The sequence below is a fragment of the Balaenoptera physalus genome, assembly GCF_965194825.1.
Source record: "Balaenoptera physalus genome assembly, chromosome: 3".
NCBI classification, from domain to species: domain Eukaryota; kingdom Metazoa; phylum Chordata; class Mammalia; order Artiodactyla; family Balaenopteridae; genus Balaenoptera; species Balaenoptera physalus.
Window position 1 is genome coordinate 94,881,470 of NC_138890.1, and position 24,760 is coordinate 94,906,229.

General features: G+C 34.5%; 1 protein-coding gene across 1 annotated transcript in view; it reads left to right on the plus strand.

The window, feature by feature from the left end:
• LOC309659012 (solute carrier organic anion transporter family member 4C1-like) overlaps positions 1–24,760 on the plus strand; it is a 69,833-nt gene that overhangs the window by 28,689 nt on the left and 16,384 nt on the right. The window contains exons 3-6 of the mRNA XM_082458334.1: positions 14,833–15,015; positions 20,969–21,065; positions 22,607–22,728; positions 23,690–23,802. Coding sequence (XP_082314460.1) covers positions 14,833–15,015; positions 20,969–21,065; positions 22,607–22,728; positions 23,690–23,802 — 515 coding nt within the window. The remainder of the gene's footprint in view (positions 1–14,832; positions 15,016–20,968; positions 21,066–22,606; positions 22,729–23,689; positions 23,803–24,760) is intronic.

Sequence of the window (24,760 nt, forward strand, 5' to 3'; positions counted from 1 at the left end):
TGTGGAATTGTCCCATGTAAAAAAAATGGCCATATAGCATAAAAGGAAGCTAAACATGGGTTCCAAAAATGCCCTTTCCCTCATAATGGCTGGTCTAACTACTTGTACTGCAGATTGATTGCTCAGTTTACCAATTGCAGGGGCCAGTCCTAAGAGCAGTGATTTGGTAACATTCCCTAGGGCAACCACTATACCCCAGGGCAACGAAAAAATATATATCCTGGTTGCAATTTGTCCTCCTAAGACAAGTAAATATTCTAAATATGAATTTATTTTCACTGCCTGCAATACTTCTACCAATACTCAGTGTTGTTTGACTTACAAAATGCCTTATTCATTATTATAACCTATACAGCATCACTTCTGATGAAGAAATTCATTTGCAGCAGAATTATGGTAACAAACTTCTGCTCATGAAATTCACTTGTGTGTCTTACTATGTACCTCAACACCCAGAAGCCGCTGACTCGGTAGAATAGTGTCTGTTGTGTTATAACTTGCAGAATAAGATTTCCTTCTCTACAGAATATGGTATGTGCATTAAATAAGGCAGAAACCATTCTGCGTTTCTGGGTCCTCCATAGCCAGCATACACAGGGTAGTGAACTAGGGCGTGGCAATGGATTGGAGCCTCTTGCTACTGTACCTAAAACTCCACCTACAGAATTTTTGTTTCCTGCCTTGGTCTTCATACTAAATAATCAACAGGAAGAGAAGATGGTCACTGAACTGACAGAAGTGATGGATCCTCGTTACAAAGGGGAAATTGGGTTGTTTCTAATCAGAGGCAAGGAGGAGTGTATTTTGGACTGAGGGAATTCACTGCGGTGCCTCTTAATATCCCCAACCCAATAGTACTTGTTGAAAAGAAAACTGTGGCAACCCAATAGAGACAGAATAGCTGAAGACTTGTAAGGACTTTGTAAAATCCCTCACCAACTAAGGGATAGGCAGGAGGTAAAGGAAACACGATCTGGATGATAGAAAAAGAAGTGATTATAGACAGGAGAATTATCAAGCTTGTCAGTTGTCTTACTGCTTTATTAGAATAAGCCTCACGGACTGTATTGCCCTGCACTTTTGCCTTCCGGCTTCTAGCTGGGTTCAGCCAGTGGGACTTTGCATGTGGGGAAGAAGGAGGTTCTTGTGCTTATTTGCCTGGTGTGCTCCCCACAAGACCTAGTGTGGGAGTTGCTGTGTGTCTCTACCTAAGGCCACGTTGCTGCAGGGTTTCGGTAACTGCCTAGTAGCACCCACTGTTTGTTCCTTTAACTCTGCCTTTGTAAAAAATCCACCCATAAAACAATCCACATCCATACAAAAATTTTAAATTTGCTTCAGTTATCTCTTTTGTCTGTACTTAACTACTGCAACCTTAACTAATACGTAAAAATATCCATACACATATTCTAACTTGAGTCTTTTAACAAATATTTTGATTTAAGTAAGTTCCTCCTTACAAATGACTGCTGTTTTGAAGTGAAATTGTACTAATACTTCATAACAAATTGGGAAACTTTTTATTTTCTTCTCTATATTGGAACAATTTAATTCAAATTTTATATCAAATTTTATTTCATTCAAATTTTATATCATTTATAGTCAATATTTTTATTTTAAGAGATTTTCAAATTTCTTGGTATATGATTGTACATAGAATTTTCTAATGTTAAAAATTTTTTTTATGCATTTGTGGTCATTCCTATTATATTCATGATGTTGGATTCTGGTTTTCATATCTTTTAATGAGTTAATAGCCTGGTAGGTCAGGAGTTTGTATTTTAGAGGCCATAAGGAGGTTGACTGTTAGGTCTTAATATCAAAAGTTTTTGTCTATCTTGATAGTCAGAAGCTCTTACAGAAATGTTTTGAATTCACATCCCAAATTATTTAAGTAACTGATTAATTTTACTTTAAGTCACCATTAACCATGAGATGAATCTCTTAAATACATAGGCTCTTAAATCTTAGAGATTTTGAAGTTAATCCAATCCTGACTTTACTCATCTGTAAATGAGGAAAATAATAGTATCTCTTTCATAGGATTTTTTCTGGGGATTAGAGAAGATAATGTATGCCAGTGAAGGACCTTGCATAAGATAAGCACCCCATAAGTATTACTACTATTATTATTGCTATTAACATAAATGAGGATAAGATAAAAGTAAGGTATGGTAATCAAGAACCTAGTGAGTCATACAGGCTTATTGTCACTGAATGAAGAAAGATACTAGTAAATGAAGAAAGGGTTTCCTTTGGACAACTCAGGTGAGAGCTTTTAATAGGAAGTGGAGTTTTAGCTAGACTTGAAAAATGGGTATGGTATCAGTAGGAAAAGCATATGATATGGTCATTATAGACAAGGAATATATTATTGAATGCTTTTTGTGTTTTAAACTTGATGACTAGAAAGTGAATGTTATGAACACATAACATCAGGTAAAAATCAGGTAGAGAAGTTGGTTTTGTGGTGAAGATTGTGAATTTTGTTTTAGATTTTGAGGTAGAAATTTGGCATTAGAAATATAACACCGGAGCATAAGAGACTGGACGTTCAAAATTGAGATTTGGAGCCATCCTCACAGTTTCTACATCTGTGACGGTATATGTTCACTCCAAAGGAGATGGGTAGTAATAGAAAAGGTGGGAAGCAAAATCCTGAATCTTGGCACTATGAATCATTAAGCGATCATTGATAACACTAACCCTTTAAGATTTATGTCTGTCTATACAGGGGTTACATTTAAATTTTTTAATTACCTAGGATTGTTTTGTTTTACTTGACACCTTTGTCATACTTCAAACCAGTATTTTTCAAAGTGTGTTTTATGGAACACTAGTTCTGTGAGCTGTTAGACATCAATGGAGAAAAAAAGCAACTTGAATATACAATAAATAATGTATAAAACTTTATCATATTACATATAAATGCATGCTTATTAATCTAAGAGGAGGAGTGCTGTAATAGAGTGTTTCCCAAACTAATTTGACCAAAGCATCCTTTTGTTTATGGAAATTCTCAGAAGCCTAGGGTTCTATAAATTATACTTGGGGAAATCTTCCTTTGTACCTCTTTAGATGATGGTTCAGCTCATTAAATTATAGCTCAAAGATCATGGAGTATATATTGGAGGATCAGAAGAATAGGAATCAGATTATTAGGCTGTGTTGCAAAATCCGATTATGCAGAGCATGTGATTTTGGGCTTCAGTTTCTTCACTGGTAAAATGATTGCAGAAAGTTGTAAAGATTAGGCTAGGAAGTGTATGTGAAAGCTTATAGTTTTTTTCCTCTGGAACAATACAATGTGAGTAAAATAGGGTAGATTTCATTGTAGTTAAAGATTAATATGTTAATTGGCACAAGGTGTTATTCATTTTTGTGACTTCACTGTTTCTCTTTTTTACATTCGTAATTTGATCATTGCCTTTTAGGGAATTTCTTATCCATTCTTATGTTATTTAAGTTCTCAGCGGCCTTTTTCCACCTGTGTGTTCTGAAATCATTTAGAAGTGCTCGTGACACTGGATTTATAATATACTGCTCATATTTTCTACCAAGAATATTCTCAAGAGTCCATATGTCTATGAAATTTGGAGTCTCTTCAAAGTCCAGTTGAAGCTCTATCTTGGTGATGACTGTTGATGTCATGTTTCCCTGGCACCCAGTTATGCAGATTGAAGTATATAGATTTACACGCATATTAACATTTTAGGGACATTTTCTTAAAACTACATATCTGAGTATTTTGTTCCAAGATGTTAGTTTTTTTTTTTTTTTTTTCTCAGATACTTCAATTATGTGTATGTATGATCTTCTTTGGCCACCTTATATCCTTAGCATTTCCTCTGCTTTTTTTCTTTATCATTCATTTTACTCACTTTTCTAATTTCTGTATTACGTGCCTGTTACTGTGTTTTCTCAATTCATTCACCCTTGTACCCCTTTCAGTTTTATCTTCCTTTCTATGAGATTTTAGTTTTTCCCTTTTACTTTTTTCTCTGAGTTCTACCAGTGCAAGCTTCATATCCTCTTTCTTCCTCTCACCACTTCTTTTCTAAGTTATTTCATTTCTGCTTTGCCATGATGATGTGTTCACATTTTTCACCTGCTCCATGAAAATATTTTTGTGGTCCGTGTCCTAATCTTAATTTTAATGAAAGCATGTTGGTCTTTTTTCTTACAACATCTTTGTATGGATGCCGTGATAGTTTCTTTTTGAAAAATCACTTTATTGGTTGAGTTAGGTTCCCATGGGAGGTGAGCGATCAGGTCAGCATCCAGGTGGGTTTAGCTGCACAGGCAAAGGCTCTCTCAACTTTTCAGTACCCATAAATATAGAGTCCTAAATTGTCTGTGAGATTCCTTGTGCTGCCTCTTCCCACCCACGCTCTCTATTTTTATGAACCAAAGCAGCCCTAGAATTCCCTGCTGCCACCTGGCCTATCTCCTGTTCCTGTATCAGTTGTCTCAGGCAAGGGAAGTCTGGACTTGTGAGTGTTGCTCCCCACCTTCAAGAAGAGTGTTTTTTCCCCCTCTTTCTCAAACCTGCCACCAGCTGCCTGTCCTTAGGTCCGGACAAGAAGTGTCTTGCCCTGAGCCCTGTGCTTAGAGGGACCCATATCCCAGACACTGAAACTCAAAGATAATTTGTTCTTCTCTTAAAGTTTTGTGAGAAAGATTTTTGCAAGATTGGTACACAGGATAAGTGAACAGAGGTTATAGAAGAGGGAGGTAGGGATGAGCTACCATCTCCAGGCCAGAAGCTGCTACGTAGACTTGGGGACGGTCAAGTTTAAACAAAAGCAGCAGCTCCTTCTCCCTTTTCAGGGCAGTGGTTAGAATATGGGAAGTGGAGCCAGGGGAAGAAAATTACAATCACTTCCTGGGAAGAGAGAAAGAGAGGTTGCTTTTCATTAAAGTTAGCCACCTCAAAGTACCTGACGCAGGTGATTAGGCAGACCGGGTTCCCCAGAAAACTGTGCTTCTCAGGAGGCACGGGCACCTCCTGGAAATACTGTCAGAAAAGTGTGGCTAGGGGAGTGGAATACCATCTCAAGACTGCAACATCCTTCCCTGCCCCTGGCAGCAGGATGGACCAGAGGAAAAGGTGGTCTCTTTAAACTTATAGGTGTTGAAGGTAAATGCTTGGCGGGGAGCAGGCTGTGGACCTCTGTGTGAGGGTGAGGGCTGCACTGAGCTTGATATTTAACTTCTAAATATTCTGGTATATGGATTTTCTTTTGCCCTTTTGCCTTTTTGCCTTTAGTTCCTGCGCATGTTACTGGGCAGGACTAGACACTGGTTTGTTCATTAAGTACAATTCTAAGCCTTAATTTTATTGGCAACACTCCTCTGTGTTCATAAACAACATAGAAGCTCCCTCTTGTGGTGTATTGTCAAATCACATGCCTTTAATTTAGCGTTGTTAAGTATTTTGTCAGAAATTTTTTGATTTCACGTTAGAAGTTGAAATTCGAGGTTCAGATAGTTTCCTTAAGCAATAATACCGCAGAATTCACATAGTGGGTAAATCTATCTTGTAAAGCTGTATTATAACAGGCACAATTTAATAAATTATTTAATATTACTTAAGATGAATAGTCTTCTTTAGGTCCCCATGATGCATCTCTGAATGACGTATTTCGTGGTAAGCTGAAATGTACCCTGTAGTAAGTGTTTTTTCTGTTTGTTTGTTTTTTGTTTTTAAAGGAAAGGTTAATTCCATGAGATTTTAAATATGTTAAATATTTGTCTTTTGCCTTTATATTTGGATAACAGTGTGGCTGAGTGTAAAATTTCTGAGTCACATTATCTTTCACTGATTTTTTTTGTCATTCCTTTACTGCCTTTATGGGATTAATGTTGCTTTAAAGAAGTCTGATGCCAGCTAAGGCTTTTTTTTTTTTTTTTTTTTCTCTGCCTAAGTGACTATCTTTTTTCCTGACTGTTCAAAGAAGCCTTTCTTCATCTTTAAAATTCAGTGACTTTTAGTGTTGAAAGTTCTGCATCAAAATTTCCAGGGTTTTTCTATGCCTTTTAAAATTGTAGATCAGTCTTCATTTATTAAGTTTTACCTTTGAATATATATATATATATATTTTTTTCTATTCTGATTGATTATGCATGTTTATTTTCCTTGTCTGAATATCATTTCTATAATTTTCTCTCTAATCTTTTAAGTCTTAGGTTTTGTTCATTTAATTTTGTTTGTATTTCTCAAGCCTTTTCTGTCTGTCCTTGTAATTCTCACAGTCTCTAGTCTCTCTTTTGTCCATTGCAATGTGACTTTTATTTCTGTTTGGGGATGTTTTTCCAGAGTTCTTTCAGCCCATTTTTTTTCCGTTTTTTAAAATCTCTTATCTCACCACATTCATGAGTTTATTAAATCCCTGTTTTCACCTTTTGATTTTAGGAAGCAATTGTTCTCATCACTTTAAAGGATGGCAATATGGTAATTGTTCTGCTATGCATTTGCTTTTCTTTTTTGGTTATTATTTACCTTTGAATGAAGTGAATTATTCCTTGGCCAGCTTTTTGTAAGATGTTTGTATTAACTTTCTATTGCTGCATAGCATATTACACAAACTTACCAACTTGAAAAAGCACAAATATATTATCTTACACTTTCCATAGTTCAAGAGTCTGGCACAGCTCTGGGTTCTCTGCTTAGAGTCTCAAACTCAGGGTGTCAGCTGGCTGCATTCTCATTTGAGGCTCTAGAGAATTCTTTTCCAAGCTTATTAAACTGTCGTGAAATATCAGTTTCTTGGAATTGTTGAACCGAGATCCCCATTTCCTTGAAGATTGTCAGTGGGGGTTGCTCTCAGCTCCTAGAAGCTCCCCACATTCCATCTTCAAAGGCAGCAAAGGTTCACAGAGCCCTTTTGCTTTAAATTTCTCTCGTTGCTTCTGCCAGCCACAGAAAGCTTTCTGCTTTTAAAGTGCTCATGTGATTAGATTGTTGAGCACAGCCAGATAATCTCCTTTCTGACTAATTCAAAATCAACCGATTAGTAACTTAAGTTAGTTAATTAGTAAGGCAAACTTACTCTGCAGAATCCCTTTTGCCACTGTAACAGAATCAGGTGTGATGTTGTCAAATTCACAGTCCCAGGAATTAGGATGGGGAATCTTGGGGACCATTTTAGAGTCCTGCATAACATAGTATGCATGCAGGAGAGGGACTGGAACTCTGTCTGGACAAGTGGGGATTTTCTCTGGTTGAGACAGATATTCCTTCTGAATAAATTATTTAGCTTTTATTTCTTCCCCACATAGAAGAATTGCTGTTCAGATTTAGAATTTTTCTCTGGCACCATGCCTCTATAACATACTGTTCCTTGTTCTGTCCCACCTTGCTTGCTTCTCGATGATGCTAGGTAGACAAGCATTCTTCATATAGGATGTTCACATTTATTTCTAAGTGTATTTAGTTGATCTTTCTTACTATACATTGGTATTTCTTCCATCATGTCATCTAACTTATGCATGTGAAGCTTATTTATTTTTTTGTATATTCTTTTTTTATCTCTTTCAAAATTAATTTTATGTTTTACTACCTTACTAAATTCCTTTATTGTTTTTAGTAGTTTTTCCATTGGTTCTGGAACCAATTAAGTGTTCCAAAAAGACAATTATAATTTCTGCAAATAGAAATTGTTTTACCTCTTGATTTCCAATTCATAGGCCTCTAGTTCCTTTCTCTTTCCTTCCAATACAATATGAAAAGTTGCAGAGTTAGGGCACATCCTTGTCTTACTCCTGATTTTAGCAGTCTGTATGTGTGCATATACATACACGTGTATGTATACACACTTATATACTTTTATATGTTTGATCATGTTAAAGAAATGTCTATTCCTATTTTATGTTGACATTTGTCAATTTGTCAGTTGTCTACTTGAAATCTATGAAACTGATCATTTGATTTTTCTAATTAGATCTAATATGTTAAATCTTAATAGACTTCCTAATGTGCTTCTTTAAAAAGACATGCTGTATTTTTTATATATGTTGGATTTTGTTGCTAATATTTTGTTTATGATTTTTTTGCGTTGCTATTCAGATATGAGATTGGTCTATGGTTTTCTTTGGTGTTGTTAATCTTTTTCACATGTTATTATCAATTTGTAATCAGTAAAAATATTTTGGTAATTTTTATCTTGTTTCTATGTTCTGGAATAGATTAAGTAGTATTAAGTTTATCATTTATTATTATTGTCATGATTATTATTTAATATATAAAGTTTTGGTAAAATTCATCTCTGAAACTATCTGGGCTTGGTAATTAACCATTTTAGATTTTCAAATTAATATGCTAGTAATTTGTTCTAAAGTAGTCTCTTGTGATTTTTAAAAAATTTCTTCTCTTCATAGTTTATTTCCTTTTTTCATGTATTATTTGTATATATGTAATTTCTCCTTCTCATTATGTTAGCCAGTGGTTTATTTTACTGATTATTTAAAAGGATTTATTTTTGTGTGAATTGTATTATTACATTTTATTAATCAGATTTCTATTCCTTTGTTAATTCTTTTTTTTTATAAATTTATTTTGTTATTTATTTTTGGCTTCACTGGGTCTTCATTGCTGCACGCAGGCTTTCTCTAGTTGCGGCGAGCGGGGGCTACTCTTCCGTTGCAGTGCACGGGCTTCTCATTGCGGTGGCTTCTCATTGCGGTGGCTTCTCTTGTTGTGGATCACGGGCTCTAGGCGTGCGGGCTTCAGTAGTTGTGGCTTGTGGGCTCTAGAGCGCAGGATCAGTAGTTGTGGCACACGGGCTTAGTTGCTCTGTGGCATGTGGGATCTTCCTGGACCAGGGCTCAAACCCGGGTCCCCTGCATTGGCAGGCGGATTCTTAACCACTGCGCCACCAGGGAAGTCCCCCCTTTGTTAATTCTTTATTGCTTTTTATTAGAGATGCCTCTTAATTGCTTGCTTTTTTGAGTATTTCTTTTACCTAGATATTCTTTTGCATGTTATCTTCTCCATCGATATTCTATGATAAACTCATCTAGTGCCAGTGGTGTTAGTGCTGGGGGCAACTCATTAATGTGCAATTTATTTTTATATGTTTTTTATTTTGACTTCTTTTTTCGGGGGTCTTTTTTTGTTTCAATGACATGGTTTTCTTATAAGAACTACTTTAGTTATAGAGTATAAATTTCGATGTGGTTTGTTTCTAGTATCATTTCTGAGAAGTTTTGTAATTATAATTTTTTGATCAAAGAATAGTTTAATAGAGTTTTTAATTTAGTTTAATAGAGTTTAATAGAGTTTAATAGTTTAATAGAGTTTTTAGTTTTGAATTCCATATAGAAGGGCCTTTTCATTTTCTGTTGTCTTAAAAGTTTCTAGCTTTTTTTTTTTTTCCATTTTGGTCATAGAGTATTATTGTTATTTACTCTTTGGATTGTATACTGATATTTTTGTTGCATAATATTTGGTCAGGTTTTTTAAGAATTGTCCATGGTACCTAAAAATGGAAGACACAATGTTATAAGAGACTAGAATTTGACATGTTTTCCTAAATTCAGTGGTACTAATTATACTGTTTAGGCCTGCTCTATCATTGCTTATTTTTAACAATTTGCTGTCTTGGACTGGGAAAGATGAAAATTAGTCTGCTGTTTTAACTTTTTACATCGATTTTTGCATTTCTGGTAGTATCTGCTTAATAAAAATTGCTGCTGTGTATTTATATTATTTATTTATTTACTTTTAATTTTTATGAAAGTTTAAGCCTTTATTTGTAATTGGCTGTTTTATTCTATACTTTAAAAAATATTAATAAACTTGCCTTTTTAGAACAGTTTTAGATTTACAGAAAAATTATGAAGATAGTATAGTTTCCATATATACCACAACCATTTTCCCCTATTATTAACATCTTACTTTGTATGCTACATTTCTTATGATTAATGAATTAATATTGGTACATCATTTATTAAATTTTCTACTTGTTAACTGAAGTCCAAAATTTATGTAGATCTACTTAGTTTTACCTAGTTTCCTTTTTCTATTCTAGGATCTGATCCAGTATACCTTATTACATTTAGTTGTCATGTCCCTTTGGCTCTTCGTGGCTGTGATAATTTCTCAGATTTTTCTCTTTTTTTTTTTGATGACCATAGCAGTTTTGAGGAGTGCCGGTCAGATATTTTGTAAAATGTCCCTCAGCTGGGATTTGTCTGATGTTTTCCCTGTGATTAGACTGGCTTTATAGGATTTTCAGGGGGAGGACCACACAGGCAAAATGCCATTTTCATCATATCATATGAAGGGTACATGCTATCAACGTCACTTATCACTCTTGATGATAACCTTGATCATCTGACTCAGGTAGTATTTTTCAGGTTAATCCATTGTGAAGTAACTCTTTTCCTACTTTCTATACTATATGATTTGGAAGAAAGTCACTATGTGCACCCAACATTTCAGAAATGGAGTGTTATGTGCCATCTCTTTTGAGGATGCAGTATCTACATAAATTACTTGGACTTATTATGCATTAGACATTTGTCTCTTCTTCCACATTTATTTATTTATTCAATTATTTTTTTTCAGTGTGGCTGCATGGATTTATATTTTACATTAGATTATAATCCAATGCAACTTCATTTTGTTGCTCAAATTATTCCAGCTTTGTCTACCTGGAGTTTTTTCGGTTGGCTCCTGTGTACCTTTGACATACCTCCATCATTGCAGATATTTTTGTTTGTTTTCTTTATTTTCTTGCACTCTGAGGTGCTGCAGGCTCATCCTATATATTTCCTGTTCCAGTCCTAAAATCAGCCATTGCTCCAGTGGGCCCTGGTTTCTTTAATTGTGGAATGGGAAATAACTTTATCATCTAGAATACAGTGATTATATATAGTTACTTTTGCCTTTAGTCTTGCAGACTCCACTCATTCCAAAGTTACTTAGGTCAGCACCCTTACCCCCACTCTCCTTAGTGAGGTTGTTTCATACATTTGTATTACAGTTAGATCCTTTTGTCACATTCTGCCTTTCCTCCTGGAAACTTTTGGCCTCTTAAATGATTTTTAAAAATTTGTGTAAAGTTCACTCTTTAAAGTACTATAAAGTTCAATGTATTTTGACAAATACTAGTCAAATATATGACTAGTGTCGTATATCCACAATCAAACCGTCATATAGAATAGTTTCACTACCCTAAAAGAAATCCTGTGGTGCTTCATCTGTTCAACCCTCCCTCCCTTCTTCCCTTGGCAACTATTGCTATGGTTTTACTTTTCCAGCTTGTCATATATTTGGAATTATAAAGTATGTATCCTTTGTGGACTGGATTCTTTCACTTAGCAATAAATATTTACGATACATCCATGCCTTTCTGTGGCTTGACATCTCATTATCAATTTTTATCAATTCTAGGAAAAGTAAAAGAAGGAAATTATTCAGAAGTAATGCAGAGAGAGTAATATATTGGATACAGTAGTTTTCATAAGTAGATCTTAGGCCTTGTTTATTTGGGAAAAATGATAAAATAAGATCTGTTAACTGTTACAGAGCCTTTCATGTAGTACTGTAAAATGGGATACAGCCGGGCTGAAATATTGATACCCACAAACCTTAGACAGCTGAAGTACTTAAAACAGATCTGTGGAGAGGGACTGCAAAGATCCGTGACATGAAACTGATTATCCAGAAATAAACCCATACATAGGAAATCTAACAAACTATGTACTCTTTGGTTAATCCAACACAATGCTGTAATCCCTGTCTTTTCCCACTAAAATATATTCCATATGAGTTAAAAAATAAAGTAGTAAAAATGCTAGGATAAAACCCAACATAAATAAATTTATATGTAATCATGGAGAAAGGGAAGACTTTTATTAGTCAGATATCAAACTCAGAAGCTCCGAAGTAAATTTGAGAAGTTAGTTCACAGAAAAACATGCAGGTGGCCAATAAACATATAGAAAAATGCTTAAGTTCACTGAAGATTTTTTCAAGAGTGTTACTGCATTGCTAATGGGAATGCATATATTTATAACTCTTTGTTATGGCAACTTGGCAAATCAAATATAAATATTTATACACGTTGACCCGGTAGTTCCGCTTTTTGGAACGTGTCCTACAATAGGCTTGCACAAATATGCCAAGATAAATTTTAAAAATATTCATCACAACATTGTTTTGACCTAAATGTATGTATAATATAATATTAATAATATATATTATTAATTATTAAATAGAAGTTGGGAGGGAGATGCAAGAGGGAGGGGATATGGGGATATATGTATGCATATAGCTGATTCACTTTGTGATACAGCAGAAACTAACACAACACTGTAAAGCAATTATACTCCAATAAAGATGTTAAAAAAAAAAAGCATACAAGCAAACTTAAAAAAAAAAAAAAAGAAGTTGTGGACTTGGTAAATAAATCACATTTATGCTGTGGAATATTATAACAGTGCCAACAAAGAAATTTAAATACAGCTTTAAGTTCCAACATCAAGGATTTGTAGGACATAAGAAGTGAAAACTGGAAGTTGTTGAATATAAGGATAGTATGTTTAGTATGATCATACATATGTAAAAATGTAAATGGATATAAAACATGTGAATGTGTGAGAAAATGTCTGAAAAATGATCAAAGGAACTGTTAACAGGGGTTATTGCCTTCGTCTAAGTGACATGGCAGAGCGTAAATAGAGGCAGTCAGAGGTAAGGGAGAGCTTGGATTTTTTTCTTGGTATTCTTCTGTTTTATTTAAACTTTATTTAAACAAGAAGGCTGAAACCCATTGATTACTTCCTCTGGGAAAAATAAAAAAACACCAAAACCCCACAGAATACTCTTATAATGTAAAGGTCTACCAGATTACTACAGAAAGATATTTTCCTAAAGGCAATTTACCTATTATAAAAAGGAAATAGGAGAAAAATAGTAAACAAATAATGCATGTACGTATGTTCAATTTTGCAAAATGAACAATTTGCAAATAACAAAGCAAATAATAAGAGATTGTTAGTCTAATCTACTACCTCCAGGAAAGTGAATATTGAAACCAAGAATTATAATTCAAATGTTTGACATGACCAGGGAAATATCACAAATAATGCAGACCTAGCCCAGTTACAAATATAAATAAATTATCTGCCAAAAGATCCATCAACCTCTTATAACATGAATATATACAGTATTATAGAGTATATTTTATTTATTTATTTATTTTTGGCTGTGCCAGGGCTTTCTCTAGTTGCGGCAAGTGGGGGCCACTCTTCATCGTGGTGCGCGGGCCTCTCAGTATCGCGGCCTCTCTTGTTGCGGAGCACAGGCTCCAGACGCCCAGGCTCAGTAATTGTGGCTCACGGGCCCAGTTGCTCCGCGGCATGTGGGATCTTCCCAGACCAGGGCTCGAACCCGTGTCCTCTGCACTGGCAGGCAGATTCTCAACCACTGCGCCACCAGGGAAGCCCGATATGGACATTTTAATATGCAGGGCACATATCATTTATATGTGGAATCTAAAATACAATACAAATGAACTTATTTATAAAACAGAAACAGACTCACAGACATAGAAAACAAACTTAGGGTTACCCCCCCTTAGGGAAAATAGGTGGGGGAGGGATAAATTAAGAGTTTGGGATTAGCAGATACAATCTATACAAAAATAGATAAACAAAAAGGTCCTACTGTATAGCACAGGGAACTAAATACATTCAATATCCTGTAATAAACCATAATGGAAAAGAATATGAAAAAGAATATGTATATATATGTATAACTGAGTCACTTTGCTAAACACCAGAAACTAACACAACATTGTAAATCTATACTTCAATAAAAGGAAAAAAAGAAAAAAAAAGATAATTTTTCCTTTTAAAATATTCAAAAAAACATCCTATGGACCCAAAGATTGCTTCAAAATATAAATGTAATAAAATAGTTTGACCTGTAAAAAAGAAGTAGACATAACTTCTAAATATTACTGCTTTGTAGTGAATATTTTTTAAAATTAATTAATTAATTAATTTTTGTCTGCATTGGGTCTTCGTTGCTGCGCGCGGGCTTTCTCTAGTTGCGGCGAGTGGTGGCTATTCTTGGTTGCGGTGCACAGGCTTCTCATTGCAGTGGCTTCTCTTGTTGCAGAGCATGGGCTCTAGGCGCACGGGCTTCAGTAGTTGTGGCACGTGGGCTCAGTAATTGTGGCTCACGGGCTCTAGAGCGCAGGCTCAGTAGTTGTGGCGCACGGGCTTAGTTGCTCAGCGGCATGTGGGATCTTCCCGGATCAGGGCTCGAACCCGTGTCCCCTGCATTGGCAGGCAGATTCTTAACCACTGTGCCACCATGGAAGTCTCATGTAGTGAATATTGAGAATTACTGTTTTGGCCGAAATATCCTATAGTCTAAGTACACTTTTCAACTGTGTTTAACATGCTGATTGATAAAATCAATATGGTGGTAACAAAAAAAAATCTTTTTAAAGAAAAAATCAGTACGGTGGTCATATTGTATTTATGACTTGTAAAAAAATCAAGTCTAGTGTTTTTTTTCCCTTCAATTTGAAAACTATCCTTCCCTGGCACCACTTGATTCACTTGTGTTTACACAATTTGTTAATTTTGGTTCTTAAGTAATGTTTCTCAGTTTTGTTCTGTATTTTCTAAATTTTGATGTAATGTTTCATAAATTTTCTTTAATAATGTATGTATTTAAAAATATTTTAAGTATAATCAAAGTGAAGTGATTGGAAGAAATAAGGAAGGTTATGTTAGGCAAGTATAATTTGTAAGATATTTAAATTATTAGCTAAAATTTTGATAAATTCACAATTTTTTTTTCCCCTAAAGATACATGCTTAACAGCAAAGAATAAAACCAGTTGTACTGCTTCAAGTTCTTCACTTTTCTACTACTTGTATGTCTTTATTTTGGGACAACTATTGCTGGGAACAGGAGGAACTCCTCTTTATACCCTAGGAACAGCCTTTATTGATGATTCTGTGCCCACCCACAAATCTTCTCTCTATATAGGTAAGTTTGCTTTCTAATGTAAATGTCTCGGTGTCATTTTATCTTACTGCTTGTTTAATTTATAAGTAAAGCGTAACATACACTTATTAAGAAGTTGTGATTTCATAGGTATTTACATTTGATAAATGCAATATTACTTTTTTTGTTTAATTATATGCTGATGTATCATGTCCTTCAGTTGAATGTGGTTATGATTTTTATTGACATCCTGCTCTGTTTCCTGTGGGGGGCATGCCAGCCTTCCTGGAAGTGCCACCCAAGCAGTAGGCTGTCTAGATTGCTGGAATGTACCCCAGGCTAATTTACACAGGTGTGGGGATAGAGCTCTGCTGTTCTACTGACTTACTTCATCCTACATGGACTTGACTAGAGTCAACAAAAGAAACCACACAATGGTACTTGGAAACTCCTGTGGAGTTCTCCATTTCAGATTAATGCTTTTTATGTATGACTCAATTTGTTTCCTTTGTGAACTAATTCTTAGCAGTACAAGTTTCTCTTAAATTCCATCCCTGAAGTTCCTGGTAGAGTTAACTAGACCATGCATGGCCCTACATCCAAGTTAATGTGTAATTTATTTGCACATGAATTTTCACTTTATCAGTCTATTATTTTAATGTAGGGGACTTAGTCCATTTGGACTACTATAACAGCATACCATAGACTATTTGGCTTCCAAGCAAGAGAAATTTATTTGTCACAATCCTGGAGGCTGAGAAATACAAGATCAGGGTGCCCATAGATTTAGTATCTGGTAAGGGCCCATTTCTTGGTTCATAGACAGCTGACTTTTAGCTGTGGCAGAAGGGACAAAGGAGCTCTCTGGGGCCTTCTTTTAAGAGCACACTAATCCCTTTTTGAGGGCTCCGCTCTTATGACCTAATCACTTCCCGAAGGCCCCACCTCCAAATACAATTGCATTGGGAATTAGGTTTCAACATATGAATTTTGGGGTGACACAAACTTTCAGTCTATAACAAAGACCTATTGCCGTAGTCACTGGAAGTCAAGTGTGTTCAATGCAACCCTGATAGAGGGTACTAATCTCTTAGGCTCATCTCTAATATGGAAACCACTACACTTCTACCTGTTTTCTCTACTTGCTTTGCTTTTGTCTCTCCGCAAGATCTGATGCTCTCTCTTTACACGTTCTGGCTGATCTGTATAACTTCTCCATTTACTAATTTAACAGTGCTTTTATTTCAGTTAGCTACTAGTGATGCTTTTCACTCTTCCCAGTTCACAGATTTTCTTTCTGAGGTCCTCTTCTAATCAGTACTTCTCATAAAACAATTTCAATCTTTATATTTTAGTAACACACAAAATACGAAGTTATTCAAAAATTATTTAAGCATGAGAGGGTTGGGTGAAGGCCCACGAGACCATCCCAGATTTGAAATTCTCTAGGACTTGACAGTTCTCAGGGCTATGATTTATCACAGCAGAAAGATACAAATCAAAATCAGCAGAGGGAAAAGGTATATGAGGTGAAGTAGAGACAACCAGCTGCAAGCTTACAAGAGTCCACTCCCTCCTCATGGAGCCCTACGGATTGAAGTTAATTCCTCCAGCCAGGAGTTGTGACAACATGTATGAAATGATTTCTACCAGCTAAGTTCATTAGAGATTCAACGCCCAAGGATTTTATTGGTAGTTGATCATGTAGGAACCCTCTGCCTTGCACATAGAAAATTTCTAGACTCTCAGAAGGAATACAAGTGTTCAACAAAACCACATTGTTTATACAAACAGTTTGAGCACAGTGAGCCGTCTTTATTAGTTAGGGAACTGTGGCATCCCTCTGGACATTTAAGATCCCAGATGCCAGACGAGAGCCAAACTTGCAAACAGGTCTTTCTAAAGATAGCAGCCACAAGACCTGCTACCTTATCTTTTTCTTGTACTGTAGGAATTCATTGAATGGTAATTTTTGAGAGTAAAGGAAAAAAAAGTAACAAAACTGGGAAACTCATTTTAATTTTTTTCAATTTCAGATAACTGATACTTTTCATTGGGTAATTAGGTTTTGTTGATTGAAATCCTTTCATATGCTTTTTATATTTGTATACATTTCCCCATTTCCAAAATCTTCCTCCCTTTTTCTTTGTTTTAAAATAGTATATATTACTGGTAGCATGCCTTCCTCTATGTGAAACAATTTTATGTAACAAGGCAAAAATGGGCAAAATGAAAACAGTCAAAATTTGCTACCTATTAGAATGAAGGAAAAAAGTGGTTACACAGCATCTCTACCCTCACAACCTTTTCCTCTTTAAATGCTTTTTTGGGGTTTACAATTTTTGTCCTTTAATTGAACTTTTAATTTCATTTAATGTTATTCTGTGTTTAAATCTTTCATCTTAATATGTGCTTCCTATCTGCTCTACACTCTTATTTCTTGCCCTTTTTTTCTTTCTTTTTGATAATTTAATATTTATTATTTCATTTCTCCCCTCCATTAATTTCCTAGGTATATGCTCTTTTACTGTTCATCTGCTAATTACCTTATATGCAGACTTGATTTTATGAAATTCTAATGTTAATTGATACTTTTACCACATTCCTAATCATCACATAGGTCTTAAAACCCTTTAAATTTATTCCGTTCCCAACATTTATTCAGTTATTTCTGTGTACTGTAATCCCTTCTATATTTAAATTCCTGAAATAAGTATTACTGTTTTATTTAAAAATATTGATCCACTTTTATAAACATGTTTACCTTTTTTTATTGCTCTTCTTTCCTTTGCTACTCTGAGTTTCAGTCTGGGATCATTTTCCTTTAACTTGAACAACAGTCTTGAGTTAATTTACTGGAACAGTCTGCTTGTGATGAATTCTCTTAGTATTTCATCTAGTTTTTTTTTTACCCTTTTCCCTGATGAATATTTTCACTGGGAATAGATAATTAGTTGGCCATTAATTTTCTTTCAGCACTTTAAAAGTGCTATGCTACTGTATTCACTTCCACTGTTTCTTATATATGTTTACCATTTTTAAGATTCTTTTCTTATATTTGATTTTCATTTGTTTTATTTACTCTGAGTGTATAGGTGCAAGATTCCATTTATTTCATCTGTTTTGAACTTATATGACTTCACGAATATATTGCTTGATATTTTTCATTGGTTTTGGAATATTTCCTATGATTATTAATATAACTTCTGCCCTATTGTCTCCTCTCTTGGGACTCCAGTTACTCCAATTACATGTATGGTAGGCCTTTGTGGATTTTGTTTTGTTTTGTTTTGTTTTTAATTTTTTATTTTATTTATTTATTTATTTATGGCTGTGTTGGGTCTTCGTTTCTGTGTGAGGGCTTTCTCTAGTTGCGGCAAGTGGGGGCCACTCTTCATCGCGGTGCGCGGGCCTCTCACTATCGTGGCCTCTCCCGTTGCGGAGCACAGGCTCCAGACGCGCAGGCTCAGCAACTGTGGCTCACGGGCTTAGTCGCTCCGCGGCATGTGGGATCTTCCCAGACCAGGGCTCGAACCCTTGTCCCCTGCATTGGCAGGCAGATTCTCAACCACTGTGCCACCAGGGAAGCCCTGTTTTGTTTTTTTAATGTATTCTTTCTCCTTTACTATCTTTTCTGTATTTTCTATCCTGTATTTTTTCTGTGCTTTTTGATAAATATTTACTGACTTAATAATATATTTTCCAGTTTAGTAATACTCAATTCAGTTCTAAGTAATCTGCTGTGGATCCATTTCATTTTTATTGTGACAAATGTATTTTATAGTTCTAGAATTTTTTTTCAGAATCACTCTGTGTGTCTTTTAATAACTTTCCAACCTCTGTCGTACATGGGAACACTACAATCTGGGATGCCCTTTATCTAATTTCAGGGACTGAGTTTATTTGAAGCTAAACTGCACTTACTCTGTGAGCCAGTCTACTTCTAACTCATCCTTGCTTTTAGAGTATAGCCTCGTAGGTGCCAACTTAAAATGTAGGACAGGGAAAGTTTATAAGCTCTACTCCCTAAACTGCAACTTTTGTTTCCCTACTTCCTAGAGACTAGCAAAGGACAGTTTACCCTCCCTGTGCCTCTTATAGAATTAGCCACCATACCCAGGAAAAAAAATCAGTCCCAATTTTTGTTAAATCTCTCTCTTCTTAAGAATCGTGAAACAGTGGTCCTTCACTATTTTTTATCTGCCTTATATTTAAAAATAATTTTTACAGTTTTTAAAAGTTTTTCTTAGTGGGCAATTTGGTTGGAAATACTAGTCTACCATAGTCCATCCACCATTACCACAATTTTTAATTTTGGGGTCATAGCAAATTCACCTTTCATCAACTGAAAACTTTAAATTCTTTGCTTTCTTGATATATTTCTTTTATGAACATATTTGTGAACATATGCAAAGCATTCTTTATTGTTAACCAAGGAGTAATTGCTGAGGACTGAGAAAGCAGGAGATGTAGATAGTGCTATTCAGTGTGAATTGCATAGATCCGTGCCAACATGAAGAACGTCAAAAAGTGAAAATAAACTTTTAGAAACTTTTATAGCAATTTTTTTTAATAGATCTATTTATTTATTTATTCTGGCTGTGTTGGGTCTTCTTTGCTGCTCGCGGGCTTTCTCTAGTTGCGGCAAGCGGGGGCCACTCCTCATTGTGGTGCTCAGGCTTCTCGTTGTGGTGGCCTCCCTTGTTGCGGAGCACGGGCACTAGGTGCGCGGGCTTCAGTAGTTGTGGCCCACAGGCTCTAGAGCGCAAGCTCAGCAGTTGTGGTGCACAGGCCCAGTTGCTCCACGGCATGTGGGATCTTCCCGGCCCAGGGCCCGAACCCGTGTCCCCTGCACTGGCAGGCAGATTCTTAACCACTGTGCCACCAGGGAAGCCCTATAGCAATTTTATACTTCCACAAAACTTATAAGGTATCCTTACAAATGTATCAGTCTAAACCCTTTTGGAAATAATTTATAAAAAGATCTATACCAAAGATAATTTGGGAATCATTGATTTCCACCATTTTTAATCATGTACTTTTAGCCATAAAATTTTTTGAGCATGAATCATATATATATATATATATATATATATATATATACTTATTTATTTATAAATTATATACTTAAAATTTTCTACCAATACATTTTTTACATTTAAAAATATAGTTATAATATAAATTAGGATAGTTGATAGATAAATAAAAGTTCTTATATGTTTTCAGATCATCTTGAATGACCTGTACTTTGGAGCCTTGATCTAGTACATAAGTCATTTTTACCATTGATGTATGCTTCACTTTGTGTATGGTATATTCCTTTTCTTTTGTGTATGAGAATGAGAATCTCAGTAATTAATAAAAAAATTCAGAAGGTGGTAGTATATGAAGATACTGATATATGCATAATTTTTTAACAAAAAGTAAAAAGTTATATATGACAAAGTTTTAAATATCAGAGAAATAAGGTCAGTTTAATTCTGTTGCAAGTTAAAATGGGAGATTCACTAAGAGAAGGAGTTTAATGGTTTACTTTTAGAAACAGACTAATGAACCAGATCCAGGTTTTAAATCAGCTTAAAGCATAAAGAATGCTTTTGGAATGTGTACAGAGTATAAAAGGCTTCTCATTTCACTTTGTTTTCTTCTGTAAGAATTGTAGCCGGTAATTACTATCACTGTTCACAAAGGGTAATAGTAGATGAACTACCCCTGCTGTGAGTTAACATGATATAACTTTCATAAATTTATAATTATTGGATTTGTTGCCATCATTATTGTAGTCTAAAAAATTTGACATTGAATTATGTATTTTAAGCTCCTTGACAAGTGATACCACTCAAATGGCATTTTTTTGGTTAAAATATGTGTAATTTTCATATAATTCTAATCATTTTGTTCTTCTATAGTAAAATATTTCTCTTTCTTCACTTGTCAGACATTCAAAGCAAAGTTGCACAGATGACCATTTTCATTGTCTTTGTTCTTTTTCTAGGAATTGGCTATTCCATGTCAATTTTAGGCCCTGCTCTTGGTTATGTGTTGGGAGGACAGTTGCTAGCCATGTACATTGATGCTGATTTGGGACAAAGGCAAGGCAATATCTATTTTTCTTTTATTTAGATTTATATTATTTTAATCATGTTAGTACCATAGACGGAATATTTTTATAGTATTTCTTCAGAATATCATGAAGGATTTTTCAGGAAACAAAACTATTTACACACAATTTTTATGTACTATTTTGGCTGCATTGCTTCACGAATTAATGCCACACCATCTCTTGGTATAGTGTATTTATTCACAAATAAGGATGCTTAATAGTTAGATGGTGAAATTTTTCAAAATACATAACCAGTACCCTGTGCATTGTTCAAAAATAATAGTTTAATTAAAATTAGGTGTGCTTTCAGTATATTTAGCTGTAGGTAGATAGCCTGAAGGGTCTCGAGAGTTTATGATTCTCAGACTAAGTGCTACAGTAGCTCTGATAATATCATAGAGATCACAATTGTTCAGCTTTAACAGCTGTAACACTGGAGGATAATAATAGGTAATGTTTATTTATCCCATACTGTGTTCTAGACAACATAGGTTTTGTGTGTAACTTTATTTTACATGCCATTTTATTTAATCCTCTTAATAATCTTATAAGGTAGTTGATACACAGAACTTGGTAAGTGGCCAAGGCATGAAATGAAGTACATCTTTTTGACTCCAAAACCCCCGTCTTACCCACTGAGTTACCTTCTCCTTTTCCTGAATAGAGAAGTTAGTGGCCTTTGCTGAGGCCATATTTTCTCATTTTACTGTAACTACACAGTCCTTTGCATGACTGTGAGCAATGAATAAGAAAATGTGGTCACAGTATGTGATTTGTTCTTTAGCTGTTAGTCCTAGGTTAATCTTTTAGAGACTAGGTTAATCTTTTAGAGACTATAGGTTAATAAAAAATTTCAGAAGGTGGTACAATACAAAGATACTGATGTTTGTAGCCCTAGGTTAATCTCTTAGAGACTATATAAAAAGGTGTACAGAGGAAGCCCTTGAGCAGAAAGCTGGGTTTTAATCTCAGTGGAGTGAAATGAGTTGTAAAAATGATGTGTTTTGGGGAAGAGCCTGTTGATATAAAAATATGACAACCATAATAACAAACTGTTAACATATTATCACTTTCAGAAGAATTTTACATTCAAATGAATGCCACAATTGGGGCATAGTGTATGGGCTTTTAACAAAAATCAGTGATTCACTGTGAGGTGTATTTAGTATTCTATATATATACTAAATATTATAATATTCAGAGAAGAAAAATGTAGCCAAAGTTAGATAAAGAATGTTCAGAAATTCCATGCATGCTTTCAAATAGTCAACATACATATATTTACTATTAAATATTTAAAACTTGTGTTGTATTTGCCATGTGGAATACTTTGTAAATCATTACTCTTAGAGCTCTCATTTATGCCTGCTATCCATTGTGATTCTTCAAAATGGCTCCACTTGCAATTTTGGATAATATAATAATATTTCTCTATATATGCATTTGAATTATAAATTATATAATTATCGTGACTGAGTTTTAATTAACAACATAGAGTTGACTTTTACCTCTTGTTTTTCTGTCATACAGCATTGATATCGCTGAGCATGATCCGCGATGGCTGGGGGCATGGTGGATCGGATTTCTTATGTCTTGGATCTTTGCCTGGTCTTTGATAATACCTTTTTCTTGCTTTCCAAAACACTTACCAGGTAAAAATATTTTCTTTAAAACCAGGGAGTTTTATTCCAATTCTAGGCCAAGTATTGCTTTCTACATGATTACTAAGAACCCTAGAAAATTCACTATTTTTTTTAATAGAATCTCAGTTGTCTGCCTATGCACACTTTTGAATATCTGTCTTTATTTTAGGAAATATTGGGTAACAATCTTAATATTCATGTTTTTTCTTTATTTTCATTTAATACCCAATAAAACTGTACATAGTCACCTCTTTATTAAATACTAAATTTGTATCTTATGTGTTATCTGGAATCTTGCTTTATGTTTATATGAGATATAATATCTTTTAAACTATTAGTTTGTATTCAGTTAGTAACTTCAAGAGCCAATTGGCTTTAAATTATTGATGTTAATTATTTGTTAATGATAGTACATGTACTTTTTTTTCAATTGTCACCAAGGTCATGCTTTTGTATACTTATTTTCACCAAATTTCAATACTAAAAATCTGTCCAAAAAGAAAAGATGAATAGAAAAGAATATCTATTCCTTTCTCTGTGAGATTTTGTTTCTTTATAATCATGTGGTTCATATACATATCTATAGAAGTATTTTTCTCCAGGCTGAAGGCACTTAGTTGTTTCTGTTATATGTAACAGAATAGATGTAACAGGATAGATGATTAACTTCTGGAAATGGGCAGAAGAAAAGTAGGCAGAGTAGAAGTAGATGGACTCGTTGATTTCTTTCTACCCTGGGCCATCCAACTTATGAGTCTATGTATTGACTGTTTTCTCAGATTTATTCATGGTACTATTATTAAAAATTAAAGACATGATAATAGGTAGTAAATATTATTTCATCTAAAAAACATGTTAGAATTAGAGTAGAAGAGAAAAGCTTTAAACATTCTTTGTTTAATGCATAAGGGATGAGAAAGAATCATTAGAAAGCAAGAAGATAGAGCGGGTAAATTTACTATTTTTTTAGGTACAGCAGAAATTCAAGATGGAAAAACTTCCCAGATTCATCAGAGTAATTCTTTACAACATACAGATGGGAATTTTGGACAAAGTTTTAAAGATTTTCCAGCTGCTCTAAAGGTAAAACAACACTGTACACACACACACACACACACACGCACACACACACACACCCCTATACACACATACATATGTAGATATATGTATATATTACAAATATATGTAAACAGTATATCTATACACACAAATATTATCATAATGCACTCTTGCTTGCTTATTTACTATAGTTCCAGCTCTTATAAAAACCTCTTCAGATTTAATTGTATTGTGCTTTGAGTAAATGAAAACTATTCCAGAGTAGATTGGTTGGAAGAACATGAGTTATCTTATTGGCAATTTCAATATTCAGTGGCTCCTCGTTAGCATGTAGTCCATTATCCCATGCCATTTCCCTTGTGTAATGGATGGATCAATTATCATTGAATTGTAAATATGTTTTTGAGAATGCCAAACCAATATTTTTCCCTGTGAAAGAAGTGGCGGTTAGTGGTTACTTGTTTTGAATTTGAGGTTAAAGAAACAAAAGTGTTATGGTCTGTTTTGTTGAACTCGGCAGAGAAGTATTCTTTCTATTTAGCATCATAAAAGTTTTGTACATAAGGGAGTTTATAATTTTACCTTTTCAAGATTTGAACTTATTTACTTTTCATTATTTTTTTTCCTCCTCAAATGAAAGCCTTAAAATGTTTTTACTCCATTCATCCTACTTTTTAACTCTCCTTCCTCCTCTTCCATACAGGCACATTCTTGTGTTTTGCTGAGATTGTTTATAATTTTTAATTCTAATTCCTGTTATTTTCTTTTATAGTAGTTCTGTTCTATTTCATATATTTCTATTTAATTTATTTTATAAATTCTTATATGTATCAAGAGTCATTACTGACCAATGCTTTTTTTATCCTTATGTTCTCGTGCTTTGAGATCTTGATTCTGATTCAGATCTCTATAGATACAGCATTTTATTGCTGGTTTTTCTCAGATAGGATGCCATCTAAGTATCCTTGAATGTCAGAATGAT